The 16,317-nt window shown below is 41.7% G+C and overlaps 1 protein-coding gene across 1 annotated transcript in view; it reads right to left on the bottom strand.

Moving 5' to 3' along the window:
- Positions 1-16,317, bottom strand: part of OVCH2 (ovochymase 2) — a 39,119-nt gene that overhangs the window by 11,306 nt on the left and 11,496 nt on the right. Inside the window, exons 8-15 of the mRNA XM_075547717.1 lie at positions 12,493-12,516; positions 9,318-9,408; positions 9,071-9,195; positions 8,250-8,390; positions 7,778-7,908; positions 4,453-4,546; positions 3,753-3,884; positions 771-1,002 (exon numbers count right to left, since the gene is read on the bottom strand). Coding sequence (XP_075403832.1) covers positions 771-1,002; positions 3,753-3,884; positions 4,453-4,546; positions 7,778-7,908; positions 8,250-8,390; positions 9,071-9,195; positions 9,318-9,408; positions 12,493-12,516 — 970 coding nt within the window. The remainder of the gene's footprint in view (positions 1-770; positions 1,003-3,752; positions 3,885-4,452; positions 4,547-7,777; positions 7,909-8,249; positions 8,391-9,070; positions 9,196-9,317; positions 9,409-12,492; positions 12,517-16,317) is intronic.

Genomic DNA, 16,317 nt, shown 5'->3' with positions numbered 1-16,317 from the left:
CTTTACCTGTGTTCTAGAGCGGGTGGTGGCTTCCCTTTTATTTTATATTCCACTGGTTATCTCAGTACATTTCTGTGATGGCGGGGTTGCTGTCTGCTGTAATGTCGTTACATTTTAGGTAGTAATCCGTGTCTGAATTTATTATGGACTTTTAGCCTTTGACATATTAAACAAAGGTTCTCTCCCAAGCAATACTTCATCCTTGGACTAGTTTTCACGAAGTCGTAGAACACAGTGTGAAGGGAAGGAACCTGCCTGATCACCTGGGGAGCTCAAGGTCTGTCTGGGAAGAGAGGTTGCCCATGACAGTGATGAACAGAGAAGTGACCTTGGTCAGTATCAGAGGTGATGGCTGAATGATTACTAATTAACCAGCTGAAACCACCAGCCCCCACTCCATTCTGTCCCCCAGATGGGCTTACCTATCAGAGAAGCAATGAGCAGCGGTGACTACCCAGGTCTTCCCGATGAGGGCTCCTTCACAGAGATGTTTGTCGGCAGCCTGAAGGCTGACCTGCCATGGCCAGGAGCCACCTGAGACTTCCTTGCTTTCCACAAGCCAGCTGGAAAGACATCTGGGTGGTAGGGAAGTAACTTCATGGAGGTCATCTAGGAGGGGAGCATGGAGATGCATCTTTATCATGTCTGGGTCTTCCTCACCATCAAGCCCAGATAATATCTTAGCACCGCCTTTGTGTGTGCATTTGGTACATGTGAACAGGAAGAACCTCTTAACTGTTGAACTCCTACTTACCTGTGGGCTTTCCTACCTGAATTTCTGTCCCATGGATTTCAGACTTAGCCAATCCCTTAAATCATATACACGAATTCCTGATATTGTATTTACTGGTTTTGCTCCTTGGTAGAGCCCTGACTGAAATACCCATTGTATCACATAGTCTAGACAGACCAGCTTACCAGAAACATTAGTTACTCCACGTAGTACATTCCAGGGACTCTCCAGAAGTATTGGCTCATCCTTGGGTGTGGAAATGTTTGAATCTGTTGGTAAGAGTAGACAGTTGATTAACTCTCAAAAGAATGCCAGGCTTGGGAATTTATCAACAATTATATGTGGAGATCTTTTTCAGTTTCTGGGGCACCTCAGTCAACTGGAGTCTCTTGGCATTTGAATGAAACACGGAGCACTTTAACAATAACCTGTCTTTGCCATTAGCACCTGCTCAGTTCCTAAGAAAAAGAAATAGCTTGGGAAGCAGATAGCAGTTGTTGTGTAATATGTTCAGAGGGATCATGGGTATGAGGGTTTGGAAGGAAGTGGGGTAATTCAAGTGTCTAGGGGATAGAGCTTGGTAAAAAAAATGAGTCTCCCTTCTGAGCCCTTATGATGTGCTGCATACTTGCTTATGACTGAGCAGGTGTTAATGGGTTAAACCTCACTACTTTCTTTTTTTTAAATCATTTTATTGTGGGCTCATACAATTCATATAATAATCCATCCATCCATCCATCCATCCATCCATCCATCCATCCATCCATCCATCCATCCATCGTGTCAAGCACATTTGTACATTTGCTGCCATCATCATTCTCAAAGCATTTTCTTTCTATTTGAGCCCTTGGTTTCAGCTCATTTTTTTACCCTCCCTTCACATTCCCTCTCTCATGAACCCTTGATAATTTATAAATTATTATTCTTTTTTCATGTCTTACACTGTCTGATGTCTCCCTTCACCCATTTTTCTGTTGTCCATCCCCCAGGAAGGGGGTTATATGTACATCATTGTGATCGGTTTCCCATTTCTCCCCTACCTTTCCCGTCCCCTCCTGATATTGCTACTCTCAGTATTGGTTCTAGGGGTTTATCTGCCCTGGATCCCCTGTGTTTCCAGCTATTATCTATACCAGTGTACATGCTCTGGTCTAGATGGATTTGTAAGGTAAAATTGGCATCATGATAGTCGCGGGGGCAGGGGGGGAGTGGAAGCATTCAGGAACTAGGGGAAAGTCGTCGTTGTTATATTGTACACTGACTGGCTCATCTCCTCCCCACGACTCTTCCATAAGGGGATATCCAATTGCCTACAGATAGGCTTTGGGTCTCCACTCCGCACTCCCCCTTCATTCACAATGATATGATTTTTTTTTTGTTCCGATAATGCCTGATACCTGATCCCTTTGACACCTTGTGATCACACAGGCTGGTGTGCTTCGTCCATGTGGGCTTTGTTGTATCTCAGCTAGCTGGCCACTTGTTTAACTTCAAGCCTTTAAGACCCCAGATGCTATATCTTTTGATAGCCAAGATAGCTGGGCACCATCAGCTTTCTTCACCACATTTGCTTATGCACTCGCTTTGTCTTTAGTGGTCGTGTTGGGAAGGTGAGCATCATGGGATGCCAGTTTAACAGAACAAAATGTTCTTGCATTGAGGGAGTACTTGAGTGGAGGTCCAATGTCCATCTGCTACATTAATACTAAACCTATAAATATATGCACATAGATCTATTTCTCCATCATCATATAAAAGTATATTTACATATGTACATGCCTGTATAGACCTCTATAAGTACCCTTGCCTCCTAGTTCTTTCCTCTATTTCCTTTTATTTTCCTTTCGTCCCACTATCATGCTCAGCCTTCATTTGGGTTTCGGTAATTCCTCTCCGTTACATTACCCTTGATCAAGCTCTACCAGGCCTCCTACATACACTCTCCTCACCATCGATTTTGGATCACTTGTCCCTTTGTCTCTGGATTTGTTAGCACCCACTTCCTTTCCCCCGTCTCCCCGTCTCCCATGTCCCCCCAGGAACTGTCATTCCTGTTGCTTTCTCCTCCAGATTGCTTATCCCACCTATCTTATCTAGATAGATCTGCAGAGATAATAATATGCACAAAATCCAAGACAGAGCAAAAGAAAGCAACAAAAAGAAAACAACAAAAGCCCCAACACACACACACACACACACACACACACAATGTCTGTAAATAGTTTAGGGTCTGTTTGTTGACCTTTAGGAGTGTTTTCTGGTTGAGTCTGATGGGGGAGCTACTCTCTGGTCCCAAAGTCTATTTTTTATATTCCCTGGGGACTTTATTGCTCTGTTCTCTTTGCTATTCTGTTGCACACCCTTCATGTTTCACCTCAGTGTGCTGGGGTCAGATCGGGTGCAATTCCCTTACTGTCTCCAGTGTTGTCACCCACAGTGTTATGGGTCAGTGAGGGACGTTGTGTCTCATGGTGGAGCTGACCCTATGGTCCTCTCTATGCTTTGGCTGCTCTGAGCATGAATATTGTCCTCAGGGCTTGGTGGGCCAGGATGTGTTCCACTCTCTCTTCCTCCCCCTTGATTTGCTTCTGGGTGATCTGATCAGCCATGTCCCTCTCCCTGAGCTGTAGCTTCAGTGCTGTCCTCTGAAGGGAATTCTTCTGCTGCAGTGGCATAGCAGGGGAGCTGTCCACGTATTTGGTATTGGGGCCAGCCCCTCAGACCTCTCTATTGGTTCCTTGCTTCATGCCTGTATGTTGCATTCAAGTCTTGGAATATTGGGTTGAAGTCTGGTCCCCCTTTCCAAGCGGAGATATAAATAATACCCTTCCCTTGGTTGGGTTAGTGCCCTGTAAGAGGACATTCTTATTAGACCTACATCACTGTTCCATTGTAAGGTTGGGGACTTTTCAAAGATCACCCTCTAGTTACCACAGACCAAGATCCAGTCCTATTTACTACTACCACCCTATGAGGATGAGGAAAGGGACCCGAGGAGTTTGTACTTCTCTCTTCTTACCTGCTTCAAAAATGAAGGAGACTATAGCCTGGAAGCCACTGAAGGTCATGTTTTCATTTGACTGGAAGCTGATGAACATTACGCCAGAGGAGCTCAGCACAGGGGCAGGGAGGGCAAAGCCACACAAGCGAGCTGGCTCAAACCAAGTCCAGGCAAGATATTGTCAAGTGCCAGGCCAAGCAACATGGCAAGGAAAAGGAGAAATAATGTCATCCTATTGGTAATCGTTGAGTAATGGGCATTTCTGATGGACATCACAATCCATTTTCAAAACAGTAAGGCAGTTTGTGTCTTTCAAATATGCATGCATTTTAATACTGACAGGTCAGCAGTTTGACACCACCAGCCGATCCTTGGGAGAAAGTTGGGGCTTTCTACTCCTGTAAAGAGTTACAGTCTCGGAAGCCCACAGGGGCAGCTCTACACTGACCTCCAGGGTCACCATGAGTTGGGTTCCACCCAGTGGCAGCGACTTTGTTTTTGCTTTCATTTCCCAAGCCCTCCCATGGGAAAAGCCCAGGGAACTGTTCTGCCCACAGGGTGTATTTCAGTAACACGTGGCTTCCCCGTCTCTAGTTCCTTGTGGGCCTTCAGCACTTTTGGTTCCAATGGTTGAGTCTCTCTCCCAGCCCCACGTTGCAGAGGACAATCTCTGTGTCAAGGCTGAGCCCAAACCAGAGGACCCCGAGGCTCCACGAACCTATCTCCTCCTTCCGTTCCACATCCCCGTGCACTGCCACGTAGTCACAAGTGCAGTCTCCATTTTCTTCTGTTTCCAGACTCTGAAATGAAAGCTGAGAAGAACCAGTGTTACACCAAGAGGAAGTAATTCCAGGTTATTCAGCTTGCTCTGGAATCTAATCTCAGAGGTCAGTCTGTATCCCGGCTCCTCGTCATTCATTGTTGAATCATGGGTGAGGTGAAATACTGAGGAAAAAGTGATGTATCACAGGTCCTGAAAGCATTTTCTTTGGTTTGACGCCCTTCATTTTTGTAATGAAAGGTTCACTTCTCTTGGCTATCAAGCAGGTTCTCCTGCCTCTTAGATGTCTGTCTCTTCACTGTAAGAATACCTCACAAAGCGATGCTATAAAAGCATAGAAACCTGATTAAACAAAAGCAGCAAACTGCGGAGCTTTCGTTCCGGGCATCTCCTCCATCTCGGTCTGTGCATTTCAGCAGGCGCACTTCCTTCTCTCTAACCTTTTCTGAGGAATGCAGTGCACTTGGGCTCTGCGCCAGGACAAAGGGCAGTTTGGGGCGTCCTGGAGTCTCTCAGACCATTGTGGACCAAGATCCCAGATGGGATAAGGCTTCTTGACCAAGCGCTCCTGGTAGCACAGCCCTCAGGAGCAGGCACATTGTTGTAATGGGAAAAACTCCTTCACACAACTGGCCTGGCTTTTTCTTACCAATGCAGGTTTTAGTTTTCTTAAAACTTCTTTCTGCTATGTCCCCCTTATTGCCCTGTGTCCTTCAAGAAAATCTATCAAGATCATCCTGTTAGAGCCCAAAATGCCATGATCTTCAAACCTTTCGAATTTAACTGGCCTAGCAGATCCCCGGGGAGGCCCCAGTTTTGATTGGACCATTTTTTTAGAAGACACCCTAACAAAAATCTCCGAAAAGCCAAACTCACTGCAATCGAGTCAGTGCTGACTCATACAACCCCTGTTGTTTTCTGAGACTGTAACTGTTTATGGGGGTAGAAAGTCCAATCTTTCTCCCACAGAGCTGCTGGTGGTTCTGAATGGATACTAACTTCAAGGTTAGCAGTCCCATGGGTAACCCCCTGTGCTGCAGCAATTCCTGGCAAAGGAACAACTATTGTGCATTAGAGAACCATCACAGAGACGTGCTAAAAGTGTTCTGTTTGGGATAAATACGCAAGTGCATGCAGGAAATAGAACCCTAGAAGCAGCGCTGTTTTTAACTTACTCTCATATAAGACAATGCTGAGGTTTTGTCAGCCACGATCCTCTGTGCTTCCCTTAATACATTCTCTTATTCTCAATATTATTTCAAGAGAAACAATTATATGTCTAATTCCCACCTCATCCTGTTTTACTGCCTGGTGACATCTCTACAAGTGACCTGCTAAACCAAAAAAGCCAAACCCATGGCTGTGGCATTGATTCTGACCCACAGTGAGCCTCCATGACAGAGTAAACTGCCTCATAGGCAGTCCAAGGCTGTAAACTTTAAGGTAGCAGATTTCCACATCTTTCTGTAGAGCTGCTGGTGGAATTGAACCACTCAGCTTTTGATGAGCACCCAGACATCTAACTGCTGTGCTATCTGGGCACCCTAGGTGGCTTGCTAGTGCTTAATAAACAAACAAAGAGCAAGAATTTCTACTAGTTGGATGTTAAATAAACTCTACCCCTGACATTCAAAGCCGTCCATACTTTGAATGACCAACCAGTGCATCTTCTTCCACTACCCCTCTAAGTTCACCTATAACTCCCTAAACCTGTTGTAATCTAGTTTTCTTCGCGTACTGACTCTGTCCCTCTTCTCTCAAAAGGTTTGGTGATTTGGGCTGATTGTCATTGGCTTTGTTACAGTTAATTTCAAGTATTTTAAACGGTTTTTAATTAATTTGATAAGATTGAAAATGCTTATTTTCCCCTGATACTGTCTGACTTCTCTGAAAGAGACTGCAATAGGAGGTCCTGGATGGGGGGTGGTGTGTGTGTGTGTGTGTGTGTGTGTGTGTATAACAAAATGCAAACTCATGAACAACACCGAGTTTACTGGTCTAACCGAGTTTGGTGGAACCCTACTGACCACAGTCTTTAAGACCCCATTCAGGCTTGGAACTGAACCAGACCCTACACCGGGCTGCAGAATGAGACCATCAACAAGGTGGCAGTCCGTAGAAGCATCAATCTGTAGAGATTTAAAGGGCAGCATTTGCTCAGGGATGAAGGGCAGAAAGCAGGAAGGGGGTGGGAAGGAAGTATGGGGCACACTAGGAAAAGGGTGGTGACACTGTGGGGACTGTAATCAGTGTCACAAAACAGTGTGTATGGAGTGCTGGATAGAAAACCCATTTCTCTGTAAATCTTCACTCAAATCACAACTTAAAAAAAAACCCCTTTTTAAGAGAAGAAAATGCTTATTTCTAGAATGGACTAAAAAAAATCCAAACTTATTGCCACTGAGAAAATTCTGACTCATAGTGACCCTATAGGACAGGGTAGAACTGTGACTTTAACTCTTTAGGAGAGTAGAAAGCCATATCTTTTTCCCAAGAAGCAGCTGGGGGCTTCAAACTGTTGACTTTATAGTTAGCAGCCCTGTACATACCAGTATACTATCAAGGTTTCTAAAGCTCTTAACACTCAAACCCATTCCACAGAGTCCATTTCATTGGCATAATGGTTAGTAGCCCAAGGCCACTAAGGTCAGCAGCTTGAAACCAACCTCGCTGAGGGAGAAGATGGAGCTTTCTACTCCCATGAACAATTATAGTTTCAGAAACCCACAGTGGCAGTTCTGCCCTGTCCTAAGGGTCTCTATGAAAGTGCCCCCTTTTTGAATCATTTTATTGGGGCTCTTACAACACTTATCACAATCCATATATACATCCAGTGTTTTAAACACATTTGTACCTTTGTTGCCCTCATCATTCTCAAAACATTTGCTTTCTACTTGAGCCCTTGGTATCAGTTCCTCATCCCACCCTCCACCCCCACCCCCCGCCGTTCCCCCCTCCTTTATGAACCCTTAACTAGGGATTGATAAAAGGAATCATCAGCCACAGATTAGGACAGCACTCAACAAATTAAAGAGCGCCAGTGTCACCTAGTGGTGAGAATGGGTGGTTGCAGAGGAAAAACTGGTTGATTATTCAGCAAGCATTTGTTATGAGTTGGAATTGACTTGTTGGCAATGTTTTTAATGAATTGTGTGTGCTATTTGGGACATAGCAGTGAACAAATCAGATAAAATTTTCTGACCTGTTGTTTATGTTAGCTATTCTGTGGAGAAAACATAGGAAAGTAAGGGCAACTTTGTACCTTAATTTGATGATGCTTGGGGGCTTGAAAAATCCAGTTACAGTTAGCCCTGTTGTTGTAGTTTCCAGGATAGTGAAGACTCTGTATGTGGCCTTCTTCAAAAAGGACAACTAAGGAGCCACAGCCTGAGTCTGAAACACAAGGCAAAGCATCCAAACAAATGGCACTCATTACCCCAGCAAAAAGAACTTCTTTTCATCCTTTCTCCTGTCTCCCCTAAATTCTGCCTGAAATTAATCTCAGACACAACCAGAATGAAGGAAGCGCGTTGTGCACCAACAATCCAAACCCATCAGGCCCTTTGAGTTCTGCTGCGGGCACAATGAGCCCAAGTCTGCTTCTCTCGACTCCGCGTCCTTTATAGAGCCCAGCAGGCCTTGAGGTAGTATCCCGGGCCCTCCACATAATTCCTATGAACCCTGGAGGTTTAAAGAACACCTGGAGGTCATATGGGAAAGATAAGTGATTTTACCGGGAAGATAGTTTGGTTTCAAAGCTTTGTAGGTGAGATTAAACCCGGTAGCATAATCTGTGCTGTCAGAGATGAACTTCAGTCGTATAGAGTCGGAGCCAATGCGAACAGATGAAAAGAGGTCTTCTCCACAGAATTTCCCTGAAGCAAGAAAAGGAAGGTTATTTCAGCATATAGGCAATAGTGCTCATCAAAAGGCTTAAGAAGAAAGGAATTTGACATTGTACTTCAGGATTATGCAAACCTGAGTTTCTCAATCTCAACAGTATTAACATTTTTAACTAAAACTCCTTTGGGGTTGAGGTCATCTTGTGAACTCTTGGAGGTTTGGTGGCGTTCCTGGGCTCCATCCACTAGATACTAGAAACCACCCAAAATGCTTCCAAAACATTACCAAATATTTTCTGTGGGAAAAATCTTCCCCCAGTTGAGAACCACAGAATCTTTAATCCACTTGTTTCAGGTTACCCCTGTCTCATGATAGTCTATGTATGAGTATTTGTCTCTGTCGCTTGATGAAAAAAAGTAAAAAGAAAAGCAGTCTCTGGATTGAGAGCTCCTACAATCTGGGTTTGTCTTGATTTTATTCTGGATAGACTGCAGGCCTAGCAAATGGGTCCAGAAAGCCTGGTTGGAAGGTACAACAAGTAAATTGGCCTCTGGCCTTGGAGGTATCACACGGAGCTAACGTGCCCTATTCTGAGTCTCAGAGTTAGGGACAAGAATGGCACTCAAATGTGTCAGTGCCAGGCATGTCGTAACAAGGCCCCAGTACGCCTCCCGTGCACTAGTTCCAGATTGCTATTTGAAAATTCACTCACCAATAAGCCTGTCTCCTAAAGAATATATCGACAAGTAATTGTGTTGGCAAGACTCTGCATCCAAGTGGGAAAAATGGAGCAACACATGCATTTCCTTTGGTACTAACAGGGTCCAGACACACAGTCTGCAAGTAGATACATTGAGAGGGTGTTATTTCCAGCCAGAAACTGGCTATCACAGGCCTGTAAGGGGCACAGGCAGACTGGAGGAGGGCAAAGGAAGAGGGGGTAGAGGAGGACTACTTACTGGCTGCTCTCATAATATAGGTGGGGGCTTTCTGGGAAGGACAGTTTCCCCTCAGGTCCGCTGACCACACCATCCTGCATGCCGCATAAGGCTGGGTAGGAAAGCCATAGACAATCAGTGCTAACAGCGGTGACTAGCTAGGCTAGCTCCCTCCTTCCAGAATCTGTAAACATTGTGACCTCTGGTTCATCTCCTTTTTGGCCTCACTGACACCTGATACATTCTACCTTTCTTCACATAGTCATTTCTTCTTTGAAGACTTGCTTTTTGTCTTGTGTTTTAGGTTCTGCTTTCTCTTGAGAACATAGTTTCTTCTCCTAAGTTTTCTTTTTCTGACCCTATGCTTCCACCTTATAAATACTTCACTTTGGGTGACCCTGCTGCCATTTGAAGTACCAGTGACATAGCGTCTCAGCAACATATGAACCACCACAATACAACAGAGTGGCAGACAAGTCGTGGTTGTAAATACAGGTGTCCCTCAAATACTATTTGGAGTCCTTGTTTTTTCTCGATACATGAGCCCTCTGGCCAGGCTTATCTATGGCCCCTGTTTAACTTTTTTTTCAATCTTTCTGAACATCAGACCTGGTTTTACAAACGTTTCTTGGATATCTCCACCTATGTATTCCTAAAATGTGGCATACCCCCAGTGGAATTCTTCTGGATCTGGGAAAATTGATTCCATTTCTGATTTCATGACATTTATGTTCCTTTCTGCACCGTCAGCCTCGAAACTTTGGTACCTTCCTCAACTCCTCCCTCTTTCATGGCTTTTCATCAACTTGACCAGTTGTGGTTAGGTACCATTGAGTCAATTTTGACTCAAGTCTGACCCTGCCCCATTCTCATAATTGTTGTTCTGTTTGAACCCAGTGTTGTTGCCACTGTGTCCACCTTGTTGAGCTCCTTCCTCTTTTTCACTTGACCGAGCGTGATGTCCTTGTCCAGGGACTGGTCACTCCTGATGACATGTCCAAAGTACCTGAGATGCAGTCTCCCCATCCTTGCGTCTAAGGAACATTCTGGCTGTACTTTCCCCAAACAGATTTGTTTTTGCTTTTGGAAACCCATGGTACTTTCAATGTTCTCTACTACCATGGTTCAAATGCATCAATTCTTCTTCGCTGTCCCTCAGCCATGGTCCAACTTTCATGTGAAGTAACTGCAAACACCCTGGCTCGGGTCAGGCGCACCGTGCTCCTCACAGTGCCTCACAGTGCTCCTCAACACTCTAAAGCGTTCATGTGCAGCAGATTTACTGAATGCAGTGCATCCTTGCATTTCCCGACTGCCGTCTCCATGAACACTGAGTCGATATGCATTTGTCCTTCTCCCGTCTTCCGCATGCACTGTCTACCTGCGGTATGCATATGGGGCTTGCCTTACCCCTCAAAGCGATAGCTTTGCTCTGTAACATTTTACAGAGGTCTTTTGCCCAGTGAAACATATTGTTCGACTTCTTGCCTGTTTCTTCTTTGGGCATTGATTTTGGATCTGTGAAATTCTGGAAAATGTCAGTCATTTCTTTGTTTATCATGATGTTATCTAGTGGTCCAGAATGGAGGGTTTTTTGGTTTTGTTTTTACATTGAGTTGTAATTGATAATCAAGGCTGTAGGTTTTTTTAAATCTCTGTTAGTAATCAAATTGACTACCAAGTTTTCATTCTTTTTGTTTCTTTTTCCTCCATTTTATTCTTTTAGCTTTGCCTTTATTTAAGCCTCTATTTATTCTCTCTTGAAATATTCTTCTCATCCAACCCACCTCATAAATGTTATTATTGATCTGCTACAATAAAGCTCCAATGTATTGATCTAATTAATTAACTTCCTTATACTCGATAATGACTCAGACCTTTTTGACTGACATAATCTGATCTAGTAATTGATCAACTGACTCCATAGTTTGATCTCAAATTATCGTCCTAATGTTCTTCCTTATACTATTCTGTCACACATTCCACATGTCAGTGCCTCTGGCCAAGTCACAACTATGCCCTACATTTTTCTACCTGTACGTTTTAGTATCTATTCTTTAATAAAGATGAGTCCTTGATTTGGAGCACATTTCTTCTTCTACATCATAGTTGGGCCTTTAAAAAATCCTCCTAATTCTTAATTATTGAACGTAGAAGCGATCTATGCTCTAAAGAAGTGGTTCTCAATCTTCCTAATGCTATGACCCTTTAATACAGTTCCTTATGTTGTGGTGACCCCTCAACCATAAAATTATTTTCTTTGCTACTTCATAACTATAATTTTGAATTTGCTATGAATCAGGTGACCCCTGTGAAAGGGCCGTTCGACCCCCTAAAGGGGTCGCGACCCACAGGCTGAGAACTGCTGCTCTAAAGCTTCCCTTGTATTTTTCAGCTTCAAATAGCCTCATTTATCTGAGCTTTCTGCTTACTATCTTCTTACATTAGTGTTTTTTTTTTAAAATAGTTCCATAGACCTTTAAATAGTTGAGCTAAAGATCCCTTAGGAACCCAATTCAAAACCCAACCCACTGTGATTGAGTTTATGCTGACTCATAGCAACTCTATAAAACAGGGTAGAACTGCCCCTGTGGGTTTCTGAGGCTGTAAATCTTTACAGGACAGAAAGCCTCATCTTTCCCCTTCAGAGCAGCTGGTAGGTTTGAACTGCCAACCTTGAGGTTATCAACTCAATGCATAACCCACTACATTACTAGAGCTCCTTCCTTAGGTGCTATCTGGTCCAAATTCTTTTTTTTATGGATAAGGAAATTGAAGTCCAGATATGAGATGGAGCTTGACCAGTAACAGAATAAATTCATTGCTGAATTATAACATGGCTCAGAGAGTAAGAATCCTATATAAGTAGGTCACATTCAGGACAAGGAGCAGAGTTGACTAAGAGCATCTCCATCATTCCACCTTCATTCCTCGAGTGACTGATCCAAAGCAAGGAATTGGAAAATGATTGTAGAATTAAAATGGTGTCCTAGACTGACAAGAAGTGGGTGGACAGGAAGCCTGGGCTCTTGCTAGGCACATGAAGACCTCAATGGCTGGAATGACTGTGGGTCCCCCTAGTGGTGATTTTATACCTAGTGAGGGTGAAGATTACGTTCAGACTTCTGATTATAAGTGGAACTCATATTCATAATGCTAAATGTCCACTCATGCACAGGCTAGGAGAGATACCCACCTCTGGAACTCTTGCTTCGTTTGCCTGGGAAAGAGAGAAAAAGATGTGAATCAAAGTTTGTGATATTTGAACAATATGTCAATAAATCAGCGTGCAACTATGAAAATCTCGTCTTGGGGCTTCTGATGTTTTAAGGAGATAGCTTTCCTCTCTTTATTGAATGGCCTAACTGAGAAACAGTCAGTGACTATCTTGAAAGAAGAGATCATCTGGTCTATCTTCATTTTGCATGAAATAACTTGCCCATAAGTGCAAATGGGTTCACAAGTAGCTGGCTTGAACTTAGGGCTCTGATACCTGCCATTGTATCATGCCCTTGAAAACAATGATACATTTTTACTGAAGTAATTTGAATAAGCCTCTTTGAGAAAGGCTTGTGTGTTAGAACGGGTTGACTAGAGAAACAAATCCAGGGACATCCATATACGTATAGGAAAGAGCTTTATATGGAAGAATAATTGTATATTAAGAAAACATTCTCGCCCACTTCAGATCAAGACCATACGTCCAGTATCAGCCCATATGTCCAATATTAGTCCATGAATTTCTCTTCAGACTCACACAGCACATTATATCATGCTGAATGCAGGAAGATCACGAGCTGGTGGGTGTAAAGTCTTGTGGATACAATACCAGTGGAAGCAACTGGTCTCCACGTGACTTCTCCAGCTCTCTGAATATGAATCCTCATCAGGAAGGTGAAGAAGAGAGAGGAATTTCCCAGAATCCTCATGAGAAGGCCATGTCCACAAGAAGGCACCAGCAGGCTGTGATCTGATTAACAGGCTAGACTCCATCCCTTTACTCTTAATACCCTCAATGTTGACATGAGATTATGTAACGATCATAGCTTGCATAGTCTTATTGAGGTCAGCAGCCACCAGTTAATTAAGAAAATGATTAAATTAGACTTGGAGGCAGAAATAAAGTTGGAATTAACTCATCTGTCTGATTAATAAAAGGAGCCTTCTGGTTCCCAGTCCTATATAAGGTGCTCCTTGTGAAGTAGTATATTATTATTTAAAAGTAGGCTTAGATTAGTTATAAATGCATATTCTAAACTCTAGGACAACTACACCTTTTAAAAATTATATAATTGATATACTAAGAGAAAATTGAATCATTTAAAAGTCTCAATTAAAATCTAGGAAGGCCCAAAACTTTGGCCCTTAGACAATATTCAAACCTGGGAACTGAACTCACTTGTGTGACACAACTATAGCCAAACAATAGATAGGCCTAAAATGTGAATACCAGGGAGGTATGAACTCACTCGAACATCAGTTCTCAACCTATATGTTGTGACCCCTTTGGGGGTCAAACGATCCTTTCACAGGGGTCGCCTAAGGCCATATTTCTGATGGTCTTAGGAACTGAGAAACTGCTCCTCTATCTGTCTTCAGGCAGGTCTGCCCACATGCAGATATGTCCGCATACGGGGTTACCACAACATGAGGAACTGTATTAGAGTGTCACGGCATTAGGAAGGTTGAGAACCACTGCACTAGAAGAACCAACCATAAGAAACCAATAGGGCAGAATTTGCCCCAGGATACAGCTCAGAAGACAGGAAAGGATAGGCAAGAAGAAGGATTAGAAATGGTAAGCACAGACAGGAAGTGGGAAGAGTGCTGCTACAGTGCAACCAGTCACAAATCAAAATGTGTGTGATGTGAAATGGAAACCAGTTTCTCTCTAACTGCTCACCCAAATCATGCACTCAATTACCAAACTTGGAAAGTGTTAATTAAAATGGGTGGAATCGATTGCATATAAATTGAACTTTACTTTTTTAATGTAATAAAAGGAGGAAAAGTTTATTAAAAGAAAGACTGGTGAACTATGGAATGATATGATGTCTGGATTAGGTCCTAATAAAATGATTTGAAAGGGAAAAAAGGAAAAAGAATGCAACCAAAAAAGGAAAAAGAAGGGAAACAAGATGCAAAGGTAATGAATAGAAAAGAGTTATAAATATGATTTTTATTATCAATCACTTTAAATGTGATCAGTCTAAACAGACCAACTAAATGGCCAAGACTGACTGCCACAAGCGTGGATAAAAAAACAAGACCAAACAATGTGTTGCCTATAAGAAACCCATCTTAAATATAAAGGCAGAGAGATATTAAAGTAAAAATGATTAGCTAGTGCTACTGAAAGAAAAGCTGGAGTAGTTATATTAGTCTCTGAAAAGTAGCTCTCAGAGCCAGGGAAGCTGTAAGGACTCGAGAGGGGTATTACATAGTGATGAAAGAATCAATTCTCCAGGAAGACATAACTGTCCTAAATATTTATTCACCTATAACTAGAACATCAAAATATATGACAAACCTGGACAGAACTACAAGGAAAAATAGCCAAATAGTTGAAACTTCAGTGCGTCTCTATGAGTACATAATTGACAAATTCAGTAGGCGGAAAGTCAGTAGATGTAAAATAGAACTGAATAGCATCATATTAACTGGATTTAATGGACATTTATAGAATAATTCATCCAACAATAACATAATATATACTCTTTGTTGGCCCACATGGAATGTTCACCAAGATAGACTATATTCTGAGGCATAAAATATGCCCTTGTAAATTTAAATGAATAGCAATCAAGCAAAGTATAATAAATACAATCAAATTAATCTAGAAATCAATATCAGAAAGATAGTAGTAAATCCACAAATATTTTGAGATTGACCAACACAATTCTAAATAACACATGGGCATAAGAAGTCTCTTAAGAGATTAAAATATTTTAACTAAATGAAAATGAAAATACAGTTTATCAAAATTTGCAGGCTACAGCAAAAGTACTTGGGAAATTTATAGCATTGAATATTAGGAAAGATGAATAATCTAAAATCAATAAGCTCCACCTCAGAAAAGTTGAAGATGAGCAAATTCAAAACAAGCAGAAGAAAATAAAGATAATAAATGAATACTAGAAATGAATAAAAGAAATTAATATTGGAGTAGAAATCAATTAAATTAAAAACAGAAAATTATTAGCTAAAACCAGTGAAACTGAAAATTGGTTTCCTAAATTGATAAACCACTAGCCAGGCTAACAGAGAGAGAGAAAGTATAAGTTACTAATATCAGAAATGAAAGAGGGGCCATTCACAATCGATCTCACGAATTAAAAAGGTAATAAAGGGATATTCTGAACAACTCTGTGTTCACAAATTGGTCATTTAAATTTAATGGTACATTCTTTGAAAGACAGTCTACCAAAACACACAAAAGGAGAATACATAATCTGACAGGGTCTATAGCTATTAAATAACTTGGAGCAACAATAAATAAACTTCTACTAAAGAGAGTACCAGTCCCAGATGGTTTCACTAGTGAATTCTACCAGTCATTTAAAGAATAAATGATAGTAACTGTCTACAGTTTGTTTCAGAAAATAGAAGTGAAAAGAACCCTTTCCAACCCATTTTTCTGAGGCCAGCATTATCCTAATACCAAAATCAGACAAAGATAGTACACGCAAAGAAATTTTAAGCCAATATTTCTCATGAATATGGAGGCAAAAATCCTCAACAAAGTTTTAGCAAATAAAATTTAACAATGTATAAAAAGAATTATATACTGTGTATAACTTCATTTCTGTAACAGTGTCTTTCATAAAACTTTAATTTTTATGAAGATATTAAATTATAATGTATTAAAATTTTAATAAATTCAAGTGGATTTATTCCAGGTACTTAAGTTTGGTTCAATATTTTAAAAAATTCATGTAATTCACCACAATTAACAGGCTAAGGAAGAAAAATCACAATCATTTCAATTGATACAGAAAAATAATGCGAGAAAATCCAACAT

The sequence above is a fragment of the Tenrec ecaudatus genome, chromosome 4 (genome assembly GCF_050624435.1).
Source record: "Tenrec ecaudatus isolate mTenEca1 chromosome 4, mTenEca1.hap1, whole genome shotgun sequence".
Taxonomy (NCBI): Eukaryota; Metazoa; Chordata; class Mammalia; order Afrosoricida; family Tenrecidae; genus Tenrec; species Tenrec ecaudatus.
Note: the sequence above shows the minus strand (reverse complement) of the source record. Positions and strands in the feature narration are given on the sequence as shown.